This window comes from Kogia breviceps, chromosome 2 (genome assembly GCF_026419965.1).
Source record: "Kogia breviceps isolate mKogBre1 chromosome 2, mKogBre1 haplotype 1, whole genome shotgun sequence".
In the NCBI taxonomy this organism is placed as follows: Eukaryota; Metazoa; Chordata; class Mammalia; order Artiodactyla; family Physeteridae; genus Kogia; species Kogia breviceps.
The window spans coordinates 162,876,296-162,900,072 of record NC_081311.1 but is presented as its reverse complement, the minus strand read 5'-3'; the positions used below and the strand labels follow the sequence as shown (position 1 = coordinate 162,900,072).

The 23,777-nt window shown below is 38.7% G+C and overlaps 1 protein-coding gene across 1 annotated transcript in view; it reads left to right on the top strand.

Moving 5' to 3' along the window:
- The window catches only part of DNAH7 (dynein axonemal heavy chain 7), a 230,209-nt gene that overhangs the window by 82,931 nt on the left and 123,501 nt on the right, over positions 1-23,777 (top strand). Inside the window, exons 27-30 of the mRNA XM_067023255.1 lie at positions 5,317-5,529; positions 8,051-8,149; positions 19,525-19,773; positions 22,568-22,717. Coding sequence (XP_066879356.1) covers positions 5,317-5,529; positions 8,051-8,149; positions 19,525-19,773; positions 22,568-22,717 — 711 coding nt within the window. The remainder of the gene's footprint in view (positions 1-5,316; positions 5,530-8,050; positions 8,150-19,524; positions 19,774-22,567; positions 22,718-23,777) is intronic.

Here is a 23,777-nt window from a genome sequence, read left to right as displayed (position 1 = left end):
GGTTTACAGCTGCATCTTTCTATTCTGCACGTGTCCATGGGTTCTTCAGGGACTCCTGTTAGGTCTCTCCGCTTGGAACTCCTGAGACTTTGAGTGATGGAATCTGTTTCTCCAGTTGTCTTTCCCTCCACTCTGGGTGGATCGCTGGTGGATGATTCCACGTAGATTTTGCTGTTGGAGAGCTCTCACTTTGCCAGAGGGAATCTTGGGGAGGACTTAAAATGGCCCCAACTTGGCTCTCTCTCTCCCTTATCGTGTATATCTCATGCATCTTCTGTCCCAACAGACTGTGGGAGTGAAGGCCACTGTGATCTTGCTGCCACAGGCTACTTTTGCTTTCTTGGGCATGAGTCAGGCACCAATCTATATTCCCCTGCAATAGGGCGATACCCATCAAGCTCTTACTGAACTTGGGAGTGAGGAGGGGGGGCTTATGGAGACTCACAGCATAAGAAAACCTCCCTTCGATGGAAGTCTTTTCAAAAATCCTCCCTCCTTCCTTTTTCTCTCAAATGCTTTATGATCTACAAGTAAATGGGAAGGTTCAAGAATTGTGTATATTTCCTTTGTAAATTATTGGGCAGATCACGCATACTTCGGTAACTGATATATATCATGTCATGCAGAAAGACTCAAGTTTTGACATCTTGTACATCTAGATAAAACCTGCATAGTAGAGCAATTTCTTAAACACATCTCCACTTTAGAGAAGCTGTATTTAATATTAAAACTATTCCGAAGAATCAATAATCATTTCAGAATAGTTAAATGTTAGAAGCAATGGTAAAATAGGCTTATTCTCTTTTTTAAATTGAAGTATAGCTGATTTACAATGTTGTGTTACTTTCTGGTGTATAGCAGAGTGATTCCATTTATATATATGTATATGTATGTATGTATTTATATATCTTTTTCATATTCTTTTTCATTATGGTTTATTACAGGATATTAAATATAGTTCCCTGTGCTATACAGTAGAACCTTGTTGTTTATCTTTTTTTTTTTTTTTTTTTTTTTTTTTTTTGTGGTACGCGGGCCTCTCACTGCTGTGGCCTCTCCCATTGCGGAGCGCAGGCTCCGGACGCACAGGCTCAGCAGCCATGGCTCACGGGCCCAGCCGCTCTGCGGCATGTGGGATCTTCCCGGACTGGGGCACGAACCCGTGTCCCCTGCATCGGCAGGCGGATTCTCAACCACTGCGCCACCAAGGAAGCCCTGTTTATCTATTTTATATATAGTAGTTTGTATCTACTAATCCCAAAGTCCTAATATATCCCTCTTCTCTCCCCCACCCCTTTCCCCTTTGGTAAATGTAAGTTTGTTTTCTATGTCTGTAAGTCTGTTTCTGTTTTGTAGATAGGTTCATTTGTATCACATTTTAGATTCCACATATAAGTTATATCATGATATTTTTCTTTCTCTTTCTGACCTACTTCACTGAGTGTGATAATCTCTATGTCCATCCATGTTGTTGCAGATGGCATTATTTCATTCTTTTTTTATGGCCAAGTAACATTCCATTGCGTATATGTACATACACCACATCTTCTTAAACCAGTCATCTGTTGACGGGCACTTGGGTAGCTTCCATGTCTTGGCTATTGTAAATAGTGCTGCTGTGAACATTGGAGTGCATGTATCTTCTTGAATTAGAACTTTTGGGTTTTTTTTCTCAGATAAATGCCCAGGAATGGAATTGCCAGATGATATGATAACTCTCTTTTTAGTTTTTTGAGGAACCTCCATACTGTTTTCCATAGTGTCTGTACCAATTTACATTCCCACCAACAGTGCAGGAGGGTTCCCTTTACTCCACACCCTCTCCAGCATTTATTATTTGTAGACTTTTTAATGATGACCATTCTGACTGGTGTGAGGGGGTACCTCATTGTAGTTTTGATTTGCATTTCTCTAATAATTAGCGAACTTAAGCATCTTTTCAGGTGTCTGTTGGCCATATGTATGTCTTCTTTGGAGAAATGTTTAAGTCTTCTGCCGATTTTTTGATTGGGTTTTTTGCTTTTTTTGTTATTGAGTTGTATGAGCTGTTTGTATATTTTGGAAATTAAGCCCTCATTGGTTGCATTGTTTGCAAATATCTTCTCCCATTCTGAGGGTTGTTTTTTCGTCTTATTTATGGTTTCCTTTCCTGTACAAAAGCTTATAAGTTTGCTTATTCCCATTTGTTTATTTTTGCCTTTGTTTCTATCGCCTTGGAGACCGACCTAAGAAAATGCTGCTATGATTTATGTCTGAGAACGTTTTGCCTATGTTTTCTTCTAGGAGTTTTATGGTGTCCTGTCTTATATTAAAGTTTTTAAGCCATTTTGAGGGTTTTGTTTGTGTGTGTGTGTGTGTGTGTAGGATATGAAGGCAGTGTTATAATGTCATTGATCTACACGTGGCTGTCCAACTTTTCCAACACACTTGCTAAAGAGACTGTCTTTTCTCCATTGTATATTCTTGCCTCCTTTGTCAAAGATTGACTGTAGGTATGTGGGTTTATTTCTAGACTCTCTGTTCTGTTCCATTGATTCCTATGTCTGTTTTTGTGTCGATACCATGCTATTTGATTACTGTAGCTTTGTAGTATTGTCTGAAGGCTGGGAGGGTTATACCTCCAGCTTTGTTCTCTTTTTCTCAGGATTGCTTTGGCAATTCTGGGTCTTTTATGGTTCCATATAAATTTTAGGATTATTTGTTTTTGTTCTGTGAAAAATGTCATGGGTAATTTGGTAGGGATCGCATTAAATCTGTAGATTGCTTTGGGTAGTATGGTAAATAGGCATATTCTAGATCTTTTGATGTCACAAAGTCAGTAACATGATCCATAACTTTCTGCAGAGTAAGTAGCATGAAACACCCTATTAGTACAGAGAAAAAAAAATGAACTGGATCCTAAATCCTCCATTTCACTCAACTAATACTTAGCTAATTCCTGAACAGGTCACATTTATGAAATCTATTTCCAATCCTTAAAGGAAGAAATGATAAGAAGTTATTGCTTGAGATTTTGTTGTTGATGTTGTCCCAAAATGTAGTCCTTTGGAAGCATACTCTAGGAAGTGTATGTAATTCCTTATGTACCACCCTTCTTCATCCACTCTATAGGACAGCAGCAATAAAATAACTATTCTCAATCATTTATTTCTGCTGAGGTAAACATGGAGGGTAATACTCACATTGATTACATGTACTGGAATTTATTCAAGCCCTGGCAGGTTACCTGGATCTATACCCTCCCCCCCCCTTTTTTTTTTACACTCAAGAAAGTATGCCGTTGGTTAACCCAGAATCCAAATTAATTTTTTAAAGCACTAAATTACCCTTAAACCTATTGCTATTACTGAAAAATTATTCCTGACAGATCCCAAACCATATCATATCAGTATTTCACATGCTCTGTTTGAGAATCAATGAATGAGAATGTCTACCACCATAACAGTTTAGGCCTAAAAAAATATTTTGATGAGGATGCTTTTCTCTGTGGTAAGTAAGAATCCATGATAACTCCTTGAAACTTCTGTACCATACTTTATTTTTTGTTCTCTTGGCCACTGATATGTCTGTTTCATGGTGTTCCACAACCACTTTGCTAATAGTGCTAATAGAATGTGAATAGGAATTTGTAAGGTACCTGGTGTGTCAGAGACCGGACACACAGACCTGGATGTTGATCCCAAGCTAGTAGCAATTTGTACTATTGTAGAAAGATTGTATCACTCTAACCTAGCCATTGACCAGCTAACTCATTTGTAAATTCATTCATTCTCTATTTTATTCATTAAAAAAAAGTTGTTGAGAACCTACCCTTTAAAAGAGGTACCATGTGTATAGTAATTCTCTTGCATTCTTTTTTCCCAGATACGTAGTGGTTTAGAGAACTTGCTTAAGCTTCTCTGTTACGAATTATTTGCTCATGCTATGTACTTTTAACATTTTATTCTTGCCTTTCTTGAATGGTAACCTTATTGATAAAATAGCAGTACTGAGGCCTCTAGCTAGTAATTAATGTAACACATTGGAAGGATCTTGCTTGATGCAAATCTTTTATTCTCAACTTTAGTGTCATAACAGATCACTTAAGCAAAATGTCCTCATTTTCTATCTGCCTTGTGTTTTCGGTAATTCAGCTAATTCCCAGCAGGTATTTATAAACTGTCTGAACTGTCTGAATTATAGTAAATTGTCATTTACTATAATTATTATTCACTATCTGAATATGATTATCATTTTTCTAGAACACTGTTGTTCTCCTGCTTTAGCACAAGAAAGCCATGTTTTCATGTATGAGCTATTGAAGTAAATCCTGACACATACTAACATTTTAAACTTAAATTTTCTTATTTATTCTTTTAAAATCTATTCAGTTTTCTATTTACTTTCCATCACACAACATTTATTTGTCCCACAATATTTAAAATACTATGAGGAAAAAATTATCTTTAGAATTTGGAAAATTGATTTATCTCTAGTAATAATTATCCAGGACTTATTTTCAGTTTCTTCCCTTTATTATGCTTGGTGAAAGACTGACATGGTGACTGCAGACTCAAAAATGTTAAAAAAAAAATCTCAAATTACATCATTTATGTAACATAGTCTTGTTATTAGGGGTTACCTGATGAGACCCAAATCATTTAATTAATTAGATGCCTAGAGAGCTTCACTTGAAGCCCAGTCTCCCAACACCAGGCACTTTCTCACCAGCCCAGATGAGAAGCCCGGCTCATGGGCATCCCGGCAGAGTCTGCTTTTTCCCTATAGCATGTTACTTCCCACAAAAAATAGAACGTAATTGGGGCTTCCCTGGTGGCGCAGTGGTTGAGAATCCGCCTGCCGATGCAGGGGACACGGGTTCGTGCCCCGGTCCGGGAAGATCCCACATGCCGCGGAGCGGCTGGGCCCGTGAGCCATGGCCGCTGAACCTGCACGTCCTGAGCCTGTGCTCCGCAACGGGAGAGGCCACAACACTGAGAGGCCTGCGTACTGAAAAAAAAAAAAAAAAAAAAAAAAAGAACGTAATGGATACTTAAGTAAATTAGTAATTCACCAAAGGTCTAGGTATGAAAGAAATTTGAAGCGTTCTCAAAGCATAATTTAAGGAAACATATTTATATAAAAAGTTAATGATCTATTTATTATATAACAATAACGAGAAATCACATTTTAAAGTGTTTTTATCCATATGATCTGGCTACTGTAACTTAATATTATTGCAGAAAAGCTATAACATTGTAACATGCTATGAAGGAAAGAGTAGATTTCTCTTCATGATGGTCTTTTTCAAAAAGCACCTTTTCTCCCCTCCCATAGGCACTCTTTCGGACAGTAGCAATGATGGTGCCCGATTATGCCATGATTGCCGAAATAGTCCTGTACTCCTGTGGCTTTGTCACAGCTCGGCCACTGTCGGTAAAGATTGTGGCTACATATCGCCTGTGTTCAGAGCAGTTGTCATCACAACATCACTATGACTATGGAATGAGAGCCGTGAAGTCAGTGCTCACCGCAGCTGGGAATCTAAAGGTAGAAAACTCAAGTGCCTTCTTCCTCGTTCATTTCCTGTTTATAAATCTCAGGACCATGTGTCTTCACAAGAGTTACACTAACTGGTTAGTTTCATCAACTGGAAAAAAGTTCAGTTATCGTACTAACATAATTATTTGCACACGTGAAAAAGGACATTTTATGATTTGTAAAACCTTAGACATATGATCAGTGATTTGAGTTCCATTCCACAATTTTAACTGTATGAAACTAGGTACTACTGAGGAGTAAAATTCCTTGCTGCTGAGAAATACTTTGAAAGCTTTATATATGAACATATATATTGAATAGCTTTAAAGGAAATAATCTATGTATAATTAAGAAACATATACAGAAGCCCCTAGACATTGTTACTTAATATAATTACACAGTTGCAGCCAACTGTAGACTAGCAGTAATAGATTTGCAATATCATGTTTGCATTTTAAGATGGTATAAATCATAACTATATTGATAAAAAATCAAAATGTTTGAAGACTTGGGTAATTTTTCATTGAACGTCTTTTGTAGAAGCATAAAATATAACTGTACATTTGTTCTTTATCAAAGTAAGCAAGATAGGCTATAATTAACAGCAAAATGCAAACTGTGGCTTTGGAGCTTATAAAATTTTCATGTTCATGACTGCAGAAGATAAAGATTTTGAAATATATCTTGTGTGATTAAAAACAATGGCATGCATTTTAATCTTCTATAATAACGTTACCAAGAATTCTGATATATAGTGGTGATATTCAGTTTCACGTTACCCTAACATGACTTCAAGTCATTCTTTTTTTTTTGTAATAAACAAATGCAACTAGAAGCAACAATTTGTATTAACCTGGCATGTCATGATTACATCGTGGTCAGATAATGGGAAAGAAAATGCACTGTCCTAGTGTATGTCATCACTGACATCTTGACTATGGAACTGAGCTATTAAAGTGATGCAGCAAATGAATTCTATCATTCTTTGTCAGTAGCTAATTGAAAATTGTTGAATGTGTTGGCTTGAATATTTTGAAGTTTGTTTCTATTATATCAAAAAGCAATTTAAACATTTGCTTTAAGACGATAGCCTCTCAAATAACAAAAGAGACTTCTGACACTTCATGTGGTTAGGTTGATCCAAAGTCCATATGAATAGGACTAGCTTTGGCTTTGGAGGCCCTGGAAATTTAGAGACAGCTAGCCTTGGTGGCCAGGCATCACTGACTTTGTAAGGTTAAAGCCAGTTAAGTAGGAGCATGGGATTTATTAGAAAGATTCTAGAGAAAAAGAAGAGGGTTCTGGAAAACTAAATGCATGATGGTAGGAGAAACTTTGGAGTAAGATGTTGAATAAAGTATAGAAGCTGGGAGAAATATTTCTGAGTTCAGATTTTTTTGTGTGAATTATTGAACCATCTTATGGATGGATATGAGCAACAAGTTGAGGATTCAACCAGATTTTTTTAGTAAACTCTGAGTTTACCACAGATTTTTTAGAATTTAACATAAGTTTTCTGAAGCACCTTCTACTTTAGTGACTTAGTGTGTTAACGAGCCCTCTCCACTCTGCCTGGGGCTCACACTCAAGCACGCTGGTACTAAGCATGCAGCCAGCAGGCAGCGCGCTGCTCTGCCCTCCCACTTTCTATCAGATGAACTGTTCCTCACCCAGAGTCAGGTGGCTTGTTCCCAAAACTTTCTGAAGCCAGTCGGACATATTACTGTCGTATGTCATTTAATTAATTGTCAGTGCAATTGATGGTATATGAGCATGAAAAGAAGAGTTTTGTTTTTATGAAAACTAAGTTCATTGTTGAAGAAAGACTCAGTAAAGATGAAATGCTTAAAAAATGACTTTGAATTAGGTATGAATAAGAAAGGTGAATAAAACTGGGAAAAAAAAAATCTTAAGGATGCTACACTTAGATTGTCTCCCAAGTATCTTTGAAGAGCATGATCATCTTTAAAAAAAAAACAAAACACAACAGAACTGGACAGAGCAGATGATTCATTATTGATGCGTTTTTTTTCCGACAAGAAAAATGGTCCAGAACTCTACCCTCAGAAAAAAGGCCTTGGCACCAAAATATGGGCAGAGTGAGTGAATGTTTATATGTTTTAAATGTAAGTGCATCTTTTAAAAATGATCGCCCATTTTTAATGATTATTTTCACTTTACCAACCCACTGCTGGTCTTGAATGCAGAGGACCAGCAAGCTCTTACCCAATATAGAGGCAATGGCAGCTCCCAAACTATATGGAATTCATGGCCAATAGATTTTTACCCAGGGCATCTGTGAGAAAGTAGTTAGTTCAACTTAGGTTTTCATTATAAACTGGTAGAAAATTCAACAAGTATAATCATCAGTTTCTAAAATTAATAACAGTCCAATTAAATGAAAATAAGTAAGAACAACACTTTTGCATGGGCTTAAATTGCCTCTGGGGCCTGGTGTTTGTGTGTGTGTGAACACGTAGGGGGTGCCATTAATAGCTGCAAATATCATTATGAGCATATTTTCTTTCAGCTGAAATATCCAAATGAAAATGAAGAAATTCTTCTGCTTAGATCCATTATTGATGTAAATCTACCAAAATTTTTATCCCATGATTTACCACTCTTTGCGGTAAGAACATTTATTATTATGACGTATCAAAACTCTTCTAATAATGTATTTATCAAGCGTCCATGGTTGCAACTCCCTGTGAGAAACATCCACTACAGAAAAAGATGATATGGCACAGAGAAACATAGATCATTCTGTTTTATTTGAAGTGTGTTTAGCTAGCTTTGTTGTTTTGGATTACCTTTAACAACTTGGGATTTTTAAGTTACACCTTTTCTGCAGAATATAATAAGTACACAAAAGTTACAAAACATGTTTGCTTATAAATTTCACCAAAATTTCCTCCGTGGAGGAAAGTAATTGGTCTAACACATCACTGAATCCTTTGCACAGAATGGATACTTAGTAAATGTTTGTCAAATTAATGATTGGAGAAATTTTTTTAAAAAGCTTAATTTCTTTAGAAGAGTACACTGGCTTTTATGAAATTCTTTTTTCAGGATACTTTAAGAACTAGACTTAATAATCTTGTTGCATTTTAAAAATTAAATTATAAGTAGTTGCAAAGAACTATTAGAATGATGGCGAAAGTTCCTGTTTTGTCATGTGATGTCATTCTTTTCCCTTTCCCATTCTCAGGTAGAAGAAATTGGGGGAGGGCTTGGGAGCGGGCTGCTGACACATGGTAGATGTTGTCCTCTCTTGTGCTGCCTTGAGGTATGGGCAGTTAGCTTCCAAAGTGGAAAGACTGAAGTCGTAAGGCTGTCATGGGGAGGGCAGAGAAGTGACACTGCCACTGTAGTGTGGTCCAGTGTTGTTAGCTATCCCTAGCAACCCTGTTTCATCACTCTGAAAGGGACTTCCCTTGGTATTTAGAGTTGACAGTGCTAATGTTTTATAGATCAAATCTGCAAGGAATAGGTTCAAATTTTCTTCTTAAAAATTTCGCTCCGTTTCTTTGGTACTAGTACACTACAGGTTTTCGAGGAGTAAAAGCTATATTTATTTTTATAAAGTGGAAGTATACCTTACCTAGTTGTATTCTCATGCAGCTGTGTATTCGTTCAGTGAACACTTATTGAATAATATTAAGAATAATATTTCTTAAATGGAGCATAACTGGCATTTTCAAATAGGACAGTTCCGTGTTGTGAGAGACTGTCCCATACGCTGCAGAACACTTGGCACCCCTCCTCCCCCAGTGTCTCTGGACTCTCCCAGTGTGAGAACCAGAAGAACAGCTCCACATATCCCCAACTCTCTACCTGGCAGGAGAGTGAAGGGAACTGGTCTTTGTTGAGAACTGCTGACTACCAGATATGATCTGGAATTATCTGCTTCTTTCAAGGTTAACCATAAATAATTTGAACAATCTGAGAAGATATTTTTGTTTACTGAGCAACCACTATGCATTCACAATGGACCAGACCTTATTCTAAGAGTTTTATGAATAGCAACTTATTTAATACTCATAAGCAGCCAACAGGGCAGGTGCTATTGTTATCCCCATTTTACACATGGTGTAACTGCGGCACAGAGATGATAAGTAACTTGTATTCATGGCCAGTATATGAGGGAGAGGGGATTCCAGCCACTCAGCTAGGCTGCAGAGTGATCTTAAAGACCCTGCTGCGTTGCCTTTTTCTCTCCTTTGCCCCAAGGAAACTTACTGCTCCAGTGAACTGGGATCAGTTTATCCATAACAGTATTTAAAGGATTAGATTTAGGGGTGATTAAACTGGTAGTTTGTCAGTTCTGAGGTATCGCTTGAATGTATGCTTTCATATTAAGCTCTTCTGAATTTTCACTTTTATCTTCAGAGTAAAAAGAATAGTTGTATTTCTCACATAGGTTGCTATAATACTTATGAAAAAGCCTTAGCAGTTTATAAAGGGATGTTTCTTAGACCTTGAAATTAACTCTATATATTCATATACACTAAATATGGACGTATAATTCTTTCCAATCATACATTATATGATTGTATTTGTTTCCCAAAGCTGCCATAACAAAGTACCACAAACTTGGTGGCTTAAAATCAATAGAAATTGATTTTCTCACAGTTCTGGAGGATAAAAGTCTGAAATAAGGTGTTGATTCCCTCTGAAGGCTTTAGGAAAGAATCCTTCCTCGTTTCTTCTTGGCTTCTGATGGCTACTGGTGATCTTTGATGTTCCTCGGCTTGTCATTACTTCAGTCTCTGTCCCCATCACTAGATGGCCTTCTTCCCTGGGTGTCGTTGTGTCTGTGTCTTCCTCTCCTTTCTGTTATAAAGACACCAATCACTGGAGTTGGGCTCCAGTATGGTCTCATCTTATCTAATTACATCTGCAAAGATCTTATTTCCAAATAAGGTTACATTCTGAGGTTCCAGGTGCACATACATTTTTGAGGGACGCTAAGCTGATTAACATACTACCCACTACAATGATTAAAATACCATCAAACTAATTTTTATATATGGTGTGAGGCATGGATGGAAGTTCATTATTTTGACAAATCCAGGTACTCTAGCATAATTTGTTCAAGACTATTTTTTTTAATCTTTTCTCTACCGGATTGCCTTTGAGTCTTTGTTGAGAATGAGTTGTTCACATGTGTGTGGCTCTATTTCTGGTCTCCCTATTCTGTTCCATTGATACACTTGTGTTTTTTTATACTAATGTGACCACATCTTTATAATAAGCCTTCAAATCAGATCGTGTTCATCCTCTAACTTTTTAACTTAAAAAGATGTAAAACTGCAACATCTCTGGAGGAAAACAAGAGAAATCCCTTGTGAATTTGGAATAGGCAAAAATTTCTTAAATACAACACTGAAAGCACAATGCATGAAACAATAAATTCATAAAATAGACTCATCAAAATTTAAAAGTTTGCTCTTTGAAATCCACTGGTAAGAGAATGAAAGACAAGCTAGAGACTAGAAAAAAAATTTGCATATTAGATGTATGATGAAGGACTTGTATGCAGAATATTTAAAGAATAGTCAAAACTTACCACGAAGAAAATAAACCGATTAAAAATAGGCAAACGATTTGAACAGACATTTCACTAAAGAAGATATACATATGGCACACAAGTACATGCAAAAATGTTAATCTTTGGGAAATGCAAATTGAAGCCACAACAAGATACTGTTACTTGTTACTATGGCTAAAATCAAGAAGACTGACCATACCAAATATTGAAACTCTCATACACTGCCTGGGGGGATGTAATATAATAATACAACAACCTTGGAAAGCAGACAGTTTCATAAAAGGGTAAATAAACACTCACCATACTTTCCAGGTATTCCATTCCTCATTATTCACCCGAGAGAAATGAAAGCATTTGTCCATACAAAGACTTGTATACACATGTTTATAGTAGCTTTATTTATTTCCCAAACTGGAAACAATGAAAATGTCCATCAACAGGAAAATGGATTTAAAAACTGGCACCTCAATATAGTGGACTACTTCAATACAATGAACTATTTTTTTTTTTTTTTTTAACATCTTTATTGGAGTATAATTGTTTTACAATAGTGTGTTAGTTTTCCCTCTACAACAAACTAAATCAGTTATACATACACACATGCTCCCACATCTCCTCCCTCTTGCATCACCCTCTCTCCCACCCTCCCTATCCCACCCCCCCAGGCGGTCACAAAGCACAGAGGTGATCTCCCTGTGCTATGCAGCAGCTTCCCACCAGCTATCTAATTTACATTTGATAGTGTATATATGTCCCTGCCACTCCCCCACTTTGTCACAGCCCACCCCTCCCCCTCCCCATATCCTCAAGTCCATGCTCGAGTAAGTCTGTGTTTTATTCCCGTCCTACCACTAATCTCTTCATGACATTTTTTTCCCTTAGAGTCCATATATATGTGTTAGCATACGGTATTTGTTTTTCTCCTTCTGACTTACTTCACTCTGTATGACAGACTCCAGGTCCATCCACCTCATTATAAATAACTCAGTTTCATTTCTTTTTATGGCTGAGTAATATTCCATTGTATATATGTGCCACATCTTCTTTATCCATTCATCTGTTGATGGACACTTAGGTTGCTTCCATGTCCTGGCTATTGTAAATAGAGCTGCAATGAACATTTTGGTACATGAGTCTTTCTGAATTATGGTTTTCTCAGGGTATATGCCCAGTAGTGGGATTGCTGGGTCGTATGGTAGTTCTATTTGTAGTTTTTTAAGGAACCTCCATACTGTTCTCCATAGCGGCTGTATCAATTTACATTCCCACCAGCAGTGCAAGAGGGTTCCCTTTTCTCCACACCCTCTCCAGCATTTATTGTTTCTAGAGTTTTTGATGATGGCCAATCTGACCGGTGTGAGATGATATCTCATTGTAGTTTTGATTTGCATTTCTCTAATGATTAATGAGGTTGAGCATTCTTTCATGTGTTTGTTAGCAATCTGTATATCTTCTTTGGAGAAATGTCTATTTAGTTCTTCTGCCCATTTTTGGATTGGGTTGTTTGTTTTTTTGTTATTGAGCTGCATGAGTTGCTTATAAATTTTGGAAATTAATCCTTTGTCAGTTGCTTCATTTGCAAATATTTTCTCCCATTCTGAGGGTTGTCTTTTGGTCTTGTTTATGGTATCCTTTGCTGTGCAAAAGCTTTTAAGTTTCATTAGGTCCCATTTGTTTATTTGTGTTTTTATTTCCATTTCTCTAGGAGATGGGTCAAAAAGGATCTTGCTGTGATTTATGTCGTATAGTGTTCTGCCTATGTTTTCCTCTAAGAGTTTGATAGTGTCTGGCCTTACATTTAGGTCTTTAACCCATTTTGAGTTTATTTTTGTGTGTGGTGTTAGGGAGTGTTCTAATTTCATACTTTTACATGTAGCTGTCCAGTTTTCCCAGCACCACTTATTGAAGAGGCTGTCTTTTCTCCACTGTATATCCTTCCCTCCTTTATCAAAGATAAGGTGACCATATGTGTGTGGGTTTATCTCTGGGCTCTCTATCCTGTTCCATTGATCTATATTTCTGTTTTTGTGCCAGTACCATATTGTCTTGATTACTGTAGCCTTGTAGTAGAGTCTGAAGTCAGGGAGCCTAATTCCTCCAGCTCCATTTCTCGTTCTCAAGATTGCTTTGGCTATTCGGGGTCTTTTGTGTTTCCATACAAATTGTGAAATTTTTTGTTCTAGTTCTGTAAAAAATGCCAGTGGTAATTTGATAGGGATTGCATTGAATCGGTAGATTGCTTTGGGTAGTATAGTCATTTTCACTATGTTGATTCTTCCAATCCAAGAACATGGTATATTTCTCCACCTATTTGTATCCTCTTTAATTTCTTTCATCAGTGTCTTATAGTTTTCTGCATACAAGTCTTTTGTCTCCTTAGGTAGGTTTATTCCTAGATATTTTATTCTTTTTGTTGCAATGGTAAATGGGAGTGTTTTCTTAATTTTACTCTCAGATTTTTCATCATTAGTGTATAAGAATGCCAGAGATTTCTGTGCATTAATTTTGTATCCTGCAACTTTACCAAATTCATTGATTAGCTCTAGTAGTTTTCTGGTAGCATCCTTAGGATTCTCTATGTATAGTATCATGTCATCTGCAAACAGTGACAGCTTTACTTCTTCTTTTCCTATTTGGATTCCTTTTATTTCTTTTTCTTCTCTGATTGCTGTGGCTAGAACTTCCAAAACTATGTTGAATAAGAGTGGTGAGAGTGGGCAACCTTGTCTTGTTCCTGATCTTAGTGGAAATGGTTTCAGTTTTTCACCATTGAGAACGATGCTAGCTGTGGGTTTGTCATATATGGCCTTTATTATGTTGAGGAAAGTTCCCTGTATGCCTACTTTCTGCAAGGTTTTTATCATAAATGAGTGTTGAATTTTGTCAAAAGCTTTCTCTGCATCTATTGAGATGATCATATGGTTTTTCTCCTTCAGTTTGTTGATATGGTGTATCACATTGATTGATTTGCGTATATTGAAGAATCCTTGCATTCCTGGGATAAACCCCACTTGATCATGGTGTATGATCCTTTTAATGTGCTGTTGGATTCTGTTTGCTAATATTTTGTTGAGGATTTTTGCATCTATGTTCATCAGTGATATTGGCCTGTAGTTTTCTTTCTTTGTGACGTCTTTGTCTGGTTTTGGTATCAGGGTAATGTTGGCCTCATAGAATGAGTTTGGGAGTGTTCCTCCCTCTGCTATCTGTTGGAAGAGTTTGAGAAGGATAGGTGTTACCTCTTCTCTAAATGTTTGATAGAATTCGCCTGTGAAGCCATCTGGTCCTGGGCTTTTGTTTGCTGGAAGATTTTTAATCACAGTTTCAATTTCAGTGCTTGTGATTGGTCTGTTCATATTTTCTATTTCTTCCTGGTTCAGTCTCGGCAGGTTGTGCATTTCTAAGAATTTGTCCATTTCTTCCAGGTTGTCCATTTTATTGGCATACAGTTGCTTGTAGTAATCTCTAATAATCTTTTGTATTTCTACAGTGTCAGTTGTTATATCTCCTTTTTCATTTCTAATTCTATTGATTTGAATCTTCTCCCTTTTATTCTTGATGAGTCTGGCTAATGGTTTATCAATTTTATTTATCTTCTCAAAGAACCAGCTTTTAGTTTTATTGATCTTTGCTATTGTTTCCTTCACTTCTTTTTCATTTATTTCTGATCTGATCTTTATGATTTCTTTCCTTCTGCTAAATTTGGGGGTTTTTTGTTCTTCTTTCTCTAATTGCTTTAAGTGCAAAGTTAGGTTGTTTATTCGAGATGTTTCCTGTTTCTTAAGGTATGATTGTATTGCTATAAACTTGCCTCTTAGAACTGCTTTTGCTGTATCCCATAGGTTTTGGGTCGTTGTGTCTCCATTGTCATTTGTTTCTAAGTATTTTTTGATTTCCTCTTTGATTTCTTCAGTGATCACTTCGTTATTAAGTAGTGTATTGTTTAGCCTCCATGTGTTTGTATTTTTTACAGATCTTTTCCTATAATTGATATCTAGTCTCATAGCGTTGTGGTCGGAAAAGATACTTGATACGATTTCAATTTTCTTAAATTTGCCAAGGCTAGATTTGTGACCCAATATATGATCAATCCTGGAGAATGTTCCATGAGCACTTGAGAAAAATGTGTATTCTGTTGTTTTTGGATGGAATGTCCTATAAATATCAATTAAGTCCATCTTGTGTAATGTATCATTTAAAGCTTGTGTTTCCTTATTTATTTTCATTTTGGATGATCTGTCCATTGGTGAAAGTGGGGTGTTAAAGTCCCCCATTATAATTGTGTTACTGTCGATTTCCCCTTTTAAGGCTGTTAGTATTTGCCTTATGTATTGAGGTGCTCCTATGTTGGGTGCATAAATATTTACAATTGTTATATCTTCTTCATGGATCGATCCCTTGATCATTATGTAGTGTCCTTCTTTGTTTCTTGTAATAGTCTTTATTTTAAAGTCTATTTTGTCTGATATGAGAATTGCTACTCCAGCTTTCTTCTGATTTCCATTTGCATGGAATATCTTTTTCCATCCCCTTACTTTCAGTCTGTATGTGTCCCTAGGTCTGAAGTGGGTCTCTTGTAGACAGCATATATATGGGTCTTGTTTTTGTATCCATTCAGCCAGTCTGTGTCTTTTGGTGGGAGCATTTAATCCATTTACATTTAAGGTAATTATCGACATGTATGTTCCTATTACCATTTACTTAATTGTTTCGGGTTGTTCTTGTAGGCCTTTTCCTTCTCTTGTGTTTCTTGCCTAGAGAAGTTCCTTTAGGATTTGTTGTAGAGCTGGTTTGGTGGTGCTGAACTCTCTCAGTTTTTGCTTGTCTGTAAAGGTTTTAATTTCTCCATCAAATCTGAATGAGATCCTTGCTGGGTAGAGTAATCTTGGTTGTAGGTTTTTTTCCTTCATCACTTTAAATATGTCCTGCCACTCCCTTCTGGCTTGTAGAGTTTCTGCTGAAAGATCAGATGTTAATCTTATGGGGATTCCCTTGTGTGTTATTTGTTGTTTTTCCCTTGCTGCTTTTAATATGTTTTCTTTGTATTTAATTTTTGACAGTTTGATTATTATGTGTCTTGGCGTGTTTCTCTTTGGGTTTATCCTGTATGGAACTCTCTGTGCTTCCTGGACTTGATTGACTATTTCCTTTCCTATATTAGGGAAGTTTTCAACTATAATCTCTTCAAATATTTTCTCAGTCCCTTTCTTTTTCTCTTCTTCTTCTGGGACCCCTATAATTCGAATGTTGGTGCGTTTAATGTTGTCCCAGAGGTCTCTGAGACTGTCCTCAGTTCTTTTCATTCTTTTTTCTTTCTTCTGCTCTGCAGTAGTTATTTCCACTATTTTATCTTCCAGGTCACTTATCCGTCCTTCTGCCTCAGTTATTCTGCTATTGATCCCATCTAGAGTATTTTTAATTTCATTTATTGTGTTGCTCATCGTTTCTTGCTTCCTCTTTATTTCTTCTAGGTCCCTGTTAACTGTTTCTTGCAAATTGTCTATTCTATTTCCAAGATTTTGCATCATCTTCACCATCATTATTCTAAATTCTCTTTCAGGTAGATTGGCTATTACCTCTTCATCTGTTAGGTCTGGTGTGTTTTTATCTTGCTCCTTCATCTGTTGTGTGTTTTTCTGTCTTCTCATTTCGCTTATCTTACTGTGTTTGAGGTCTCCTTTTTGCACGCTGCAGGTTCGTAGTTCCTGTTGTTTTTGGTGGCTGTCCCCAGTGGCTAAGGTTGGTTCAGTGGGTTGAGTAGATTCCCAGGCTGGGGGGACTAGTGCCTCTGTTCTGATGGATGAGCCTGGATCTTGTCTTTCTGGTGGGCAGGTCCTCGTCTGGTGGCGTGTTTGGGGATGTTGGTAACCTTATTATGATTTTAGGCAGCCTCTCTGCTAATGGATGGGGCTGTAGACCTGTCTTGTTCTTTGTTGGGGATAGGGTGTCCAGCACTGTTCTTTGCTCGTCCTTGAGTGAAGCTGGGTCTTGGTGTTGAGATGGAGGTCTCTGGGAGATTTTCGCCATCTGATATTACGTGGAGCTCGGAGGTCTCTTGTGGACTAGTGTCTAGAGGTTGGTTCTCCCACCTCAGGGACACCGCCCTGGTGCCTGGCTGGGGCGCCAAGAACCTTTAATCCACACGGCTCAAAATAAAAGGTAGAATAAATAGAGAGGAAAGAAAAGGAAGGAAGGAGGGAGGGAGGGAAGGAAGGAAGAAAGGAAGGAAGAAATGAAGGAAGGAAGCAAGAAAGGAAGGAAGGAAGGTGCATAGGAAGAAAGGGAGGAAGGAAGAGAGGAAGGGAAGAAAGAAGGGGGGAAGGAAGGAAGAAAGGAGGGAAGGAGGGAAGAAAGGAAGGAAGAAAGGGAGAAGACAGAGTAGTATAAAGTATAGTTATTAAAATAAAAAATAATTATTAAGAAGAAAAATTTCCTTTAAAAAAAAAAAAAAACAGAAAAATGGGTCGGTCTAACCCTAGGACAAATGGTGCAAGCAAAGCTATACAGACAAAATCTCACACAGCAGCACACACATACACACTCACAAAAAGAAAAAAAAGGGGAAAATAATAGTATATCTTGCTCTCAAAGTCCACCTCCTCAACTTGGGATGATTCGTTGTCTATTCAGGTTTTCAACAGATGCAGGGCACTTCAAGTTGATTGTGGAGCTTTAATCCGCCGCTTCTGAGGCTGCTGGGAGAGACCTCCCCCTCTCCTCTCTGTTCGCACAGCTTCTGGGGTTCAGCTTTGGACTTGGTCCCGCCTCTGCGTGTAGGTTGTCCGAGGGTGACTGCCCTTCGCTCATACAGGACAATGTTAAAGGAGCAGTTGATTCGGGGGCTCCAGTTCACTCAGGCTGGGGGGAGGGAGTGGCACGGGGGCGGGGCGAGTCCGCGGCGGCAGAGGCCGACGTGACGCTGCACAGGCCCAAGGCGCGCCGTGCGTTCTCCCGGGGAAGCTGTCCCTGGATCCCGGGACCCCGGCAGTGGCGGACTGCACGGGCTCCCGGGAGGGCCGGTGTGGAGAGTGACCTGTGCTCACACACAGGCCTCTTGGTGGTGGCAGCAGCAACCTTAGCGTCCGACACCCGTCTCTACTGTCCGTGCCGACAGCCGTGGCTCGCGCCCGTTTCTGGAGCTCCTCTACGCGGTGCTCTTAATCCCCTCACCTCACACCCAAGGAAGCAGAGAGGCAAGAAAAAGTCTCTTGTCTCTTCGGCAGCTCCACGCCCGCTTCTAGGGCTCCTTTAAGCGGCGCCCTTAATCCCCTCTCCTGGCGCCCAGGCAGCAAAGAGGGAGGAAAAGGTCTCTTGCCTCTTCGGCAGCTCCAGACTTCTCCCGAACTCCCTCCCGGCCAGCCGTGGCGCACTAGCCCCCTTCAAGCTGTCTTCACTCTGCCAACTCCAGACCTTTCCCTGGGATCCGACTGAAGCCCGAGCCTCAGCTCCCGGCCCCGCCCGCCTCGGCGGGCGAGCAGACAAGCCTCTCGGGCTGGTGAGTGCCGGTCGGCACCGATCCTCTGCGGGAATCTCTCCGCTTTGCCCTCCGCACCCCTGTGGCTGAGCTGTCCTCCGCGGCTCCGGAGCTTCCCCCTCCGGCGCCCGCAGTCTCCGCCCGCGAAGGGGCCTCTAGTGTGTGGGAGTCTTTCCTCCTTCACGGCTCCCTCCCACTGGCGTAGGTCCCGTCCCTATTCTTTTGTCCCTGTTTATTCTTTTTTCTTTTGCCCTACCCAGATATGTGGGGAGTTTCTTGCCTTTTTGGAGGTCTGAGGTCTTCTGCCAGCGTTCGGTGGGTGTTCTATAGGAGAAGTTCCACGTGTAGATGTATTTCTGATGTCTCTGTGAGGAGGAAGGAGATCTCCGCGTCTTACTCTTCCGCCATCTTTAAGCCGTCTCTACAATGAACTATTGATATATGCTGTGAAAGGTGTGAATTTCCAAATCTTTAAGCCAAGTGAAAGAAGCCAGACAAAAAATAAAGTAGTACATGTAATGTGTAATTTCACCCATAATAAATTCTAGATAATGCAAGTAAAAATAGTGACAGAAACCAAATCAGTGTTTGTTGGTTGTCTGGGTGTGGAGGTAGGAGGTGGCAAGGAGAGGAGAAAAGGCAACAAGGAGACTTGTGGCTGTGATTGGTATGTTGATTATCTTCACTGAGTTGGTGGTTTCACTTATCAAATTGTACCCTTTAAATATAAACAGTTCATTGTATGTCAATCATACCTCTATGAAGCTGTTAAAAATACTGGACTGTTACTCAATGGCTCTATTTCCATCAATGTTAAATACAAGGATATGGGAAATTTTATCAAGTTTATGTATGTCTATATATATATGTATATATACACATGTATATATACATATACACATATACATACATATATAGAGACAGAGAATATGAGAATGTATAGATAGATAATGTAAATCCCCAAATCATCTATCATTAGGGAATTACTTCAGATTTGTTTCCTGGGGTGAAATTACCAAAACCAGATTACAATGATTTGCTGGCAGCCATCAAAGACAACTGTGATTCCATGAATTTGCAAATGACCAGATTCTTTTCTGAGAAGATTCTTCAGATATATGAAATGATGATTGTGCGTCATGGCTTTATGATTGTTGGAGAACCATTTGGAGGAAAAACCAGTGCATATCGCGTCTTAGCTGGAGCACTAAATGATCTATGTGAAAAGGTAAGTGTGTTATTAATGCATTAATTTATTGATAATCAGCTTTGTGCAAGATAGAATGTATGGTCATTTAAAAGGGTAGTTTAATGCAGCAACTTAAAATTATGAAAATGCAGAGGAAATAAAATTAGAAAAGTAATACAAAGCAAGTAGGAAGTTCAGTATACAAAGGGTATGCCACAGATTTGCCTCAAGCCCTTTTGTTTCTTTTTTTTAAAAGTTTAATCATAAAGGTAACACGTTCATTGTAGAAAAAAGTCTGAAAACATGAAAAAACCTGACAGTTTTCTCTTTTATACTTTCTTAGGAGAGTAGTTTTTCTTTTCTTGGTGTTTAGATTTGTAACGCAAACTTGTTAGTGGCTGCTAGTGGTACTGAACTGAAGTGTGTGTGTGTGTCTGTGTGTGTGCGCGCATGCACGTGCGCATGCATTATATAATACATGCATATGTAAGTATAGTAAATAATGATGATATATCATTCAAAATCCCTGTTCTACACATCTCAGTTTGGTCTACTTTGATAGGCTAAAGGAGTGAGGCTGTTTTAAATTCTCCAACTAATATTGCATTTCTGTCTATTTACCCTTGTATTTCAAATAGTTCTTGCTTCATATATTTCAGTGTTTGTAGCCAAATGGGATTTGTGATCATTACATCTTCATTGTGGAGCCTCCCTTCAGCCAGTATAAAATTATGTACTTGTATTATTTGCCTTGGATCCCCTGTGTCTAATTTCAGTATTGTAATCCCTGCTTTCTCCTTGCATATATATTTGCCCATGTCTTTAATTGTGACTCTGGCTGTCACTGTGATTTACTTTTTTATGGAGAGTAATTATTTTTCACTTTTATTTTCTCCAATTTGATGGCCTTTATCTTCTCATAGGGAAATTTTAATTCGATTGTATTTATTATCAAACAAACTGATATGTACTTATTTCTGTCGTCTGTTCCTTTATGGTTTTATCCTTTCATGCTGTTTCCTTTCTTCACCTCCCTTCCTTTCCCTTTATCCTTCCTGCCTTGCTTTCCTCAGTTTTTGTTTGCATTTTTCCTGTTTTGTTGTTTTATTGTTATAGGGATGAATTTTTTGCTCTAAAAAATAAGTCTCTAAAAGCGCCAAATGTGGTGCCACTCAGAGATTAAAGAAGATGAAGGTATGAGCATCTATTCTGGTCCAATATAAAGCCTGAAAGTGATTCATTATCAGGAAATTCTAAGAGTGACATTGTGGTAATGTAAAAGGGGCAAGGCTCCATGGCCACTGCTTGCAAGCTGTAGCTTCACGCTAGCTTAGTTGCATTTGGGACAAACACCTTGCTTTAATGGCAGCAACTTCGTTTGACTAAGATGATAGGACTTTCCCATGCTTCTGAATTAAGGATGACACATCGTTATTCTCTTCCTGGGCACAGAGAAGAAAACACCCTTGAGTTTATTTTTACTGCTTCACATTATAATTGCCACATGTTTTCTTCAGTTTGGTACTTCATGTCCCAAGCTCCAGTGGTGGTGGGCAGAAAGCAGTGTGGGAAAGTGTTGAACTTGTTCTAAGTTGAACTTTTTATGTTATATAAAAAAGAAATGATTGTGAATAAGTAGAGCACAGGTGACTTTTAGGGCAGGGGAACTATTCTGTATATATTGTAATGGTGGATACATGACATTATGTATTTGGCAAAATCCATAGAAGTGTCCAACACAAAGAGTAAACCTTAATGTAAACCATGGGCTTTAGTTAGTAATAAATCCGTATCAGCGGAGGAACTGAGGAATTGAGAAATCATAACAATGTACCACACCAATGCAAGGCTTTAATAGTAGGGGAAACTGGCGGGGGTGAGGGCAGGAAGATAGAGGGAATATATGTGAATCTCTCTATATTTTCTGTTCAATTTTTCTGTAAACCCAAAGCTACTCTAAAAAAATAAGTTTATTAATTAAAAATGTAAAAAAGCCTATGCCCCAAGGGTATTAACATCTCTTATTAATTCCATATACCAGCTTTCAAGGTTCTGGTGGAAACTATCAGTTTACCAATATTAATTTTTTCACAACGTGAGAATGGTACATATTTTCCTATATTTAGATCATTTAATTTTATCTCAGAAAATGTTTTGTAGTAAGAATCAACCAATTACAGCCCATGGGCCAACTTCAGACCAAAGGCTGTTTTTGTACTGCCAGTGAGCTTAGAATGGTGTTAACATTTTTAAGGTTTGTAAAGAAAAACAGAAAAGAACATGTAACCTGTTGATCTATCAATAGTAAATATTATATGCTTTTGACCAACATTTGCTACTTTATTCCTGTGTATCCTATGAGTTCTTAAATCCTATTGTAAATGGTATTTTTAAATTTTATTTTTCAGTTGTTCATTGGCATTATAGAAGATACAATTAGTTTTTGTATAATGACTTTGTTTGCTGCAGCCTTGTTAAGTGAACTCTTCTGGTAGTTTTTGTGTAGAGTCTTTAGGATTTTCTACATGCCCAATCATGTTTGCCATGAATAATGACAGTATTAGTAGTCTTTTTTTTTTTTTTTTTTTTGCGGTACGTGGGCCTCTCACTGTTGTGGCCTCTCCCGTTGCAGAGCACAGGCTCCGGACGCACAGGCTCAGCGGCCATGGCTCACGGGCCCAGCCGCTCCGCGGCATGTGGGATCTTCCCAGACCGGGGCACGAACCTGTGTCCCCTGCATCAGCAGGCGGACTCTCAACCACTGCGCCACCAGGGAAGCCCGGTATTCTTTTAAATAAATAAATAATCTTTTTTTTTTTTTTTTCCTATTAAGGGGTTAATGGAAGAAAACAAGGTTCAGATTACTGTTTTGAATCCTAAGTCTGTCACCATGGGTCAGCTGTATGGACAGTTTGATTTAGTGTCCCATGAGTGGTCTGACGGGATCCTCGCTGTCAGTTTTAGAGCATTTGCTGCTTCATCGGTAAGTGCTAACACTTTTCAATGCTGTGAGAGTTATGATGTTTTTCAGTTGTTTCAAGTAAACATTTGTATTTGTAGCTCAAGGTACTTATTTAAAACACATTACTGGGATCCTTGAGGCGCGGCCGCCGCCCCAACCAGCATCTGAGCCAAGCCCCCGTGTCCTTTGCCTCCGTGTGCCCATGGCCTTTAAACTGTCAGTTCCTCAGCTGGAGGCGGGGGTGCTGAGTTTCCCGCTGGGAGGATAAGTAGCCCCCCTTTACCTCCCAGATGCCACAAGGAGACAGGCCTCTGGGCACTAGGTACGCCACCCTTGCTCTACACGTGCCGGGACGAGGCCCTCATGAGGCCGAGGAGGCGGAGCGCTTTCCCCTGAGCACAGTGAGTGGGGCATGGTGCCTGTCTCTTCTCCCTCCACAGATGGGAGAATTGAGACAAGGAAATTTTACGACCTGCTTGATATAAATACAACTGGATATAAACTTCAGGAGGCCAAAGTACATCATCTCTCTCATACACTCCTGTATCTTGAGCATCTAATACTGTGCCAGGCATATGCTTTGTGTTTACCATTTGTTCTAGGGTTCTGTCTGTCCGTTTTTTGTTTTTTTGTTTTTAAGTATAGTTTTTAATGCTTGTTACATTGGTGGATTTGTTTTTTGGTTTGGTTGCTCTCTTCTTTCTTTCTTTTTATTACTTTATTTTTAATATTTAAAAAAATTTCTCATCTTAGTAACTTTATTTTATTTTATATATTTTTCTTTCTTTCTTTTTGTTTTCTTCTCCCTTTTCTTCTGAGCCATGTGGCTGACAGGGTCTTGGTGCCCTGACCAGGTGTCAGGCCTAGCCTCTGAGGTGGGAGAGCCAAATTTGGGATACTGGTCCACCAGAGACCTCCCGGCCCCATGTAATATCAAGTGGCAAAAGCTCTCCCAGAGATCTCCATCTCAACACTAAGACCCAGCTCCACTCAACACCAGCAAGCTACAGTGCTGGGCACCCCATGCCAAACAACTAGCAAGACAGGACCACAGCCCCATCCATTAGCAGAGAGGCTGCCT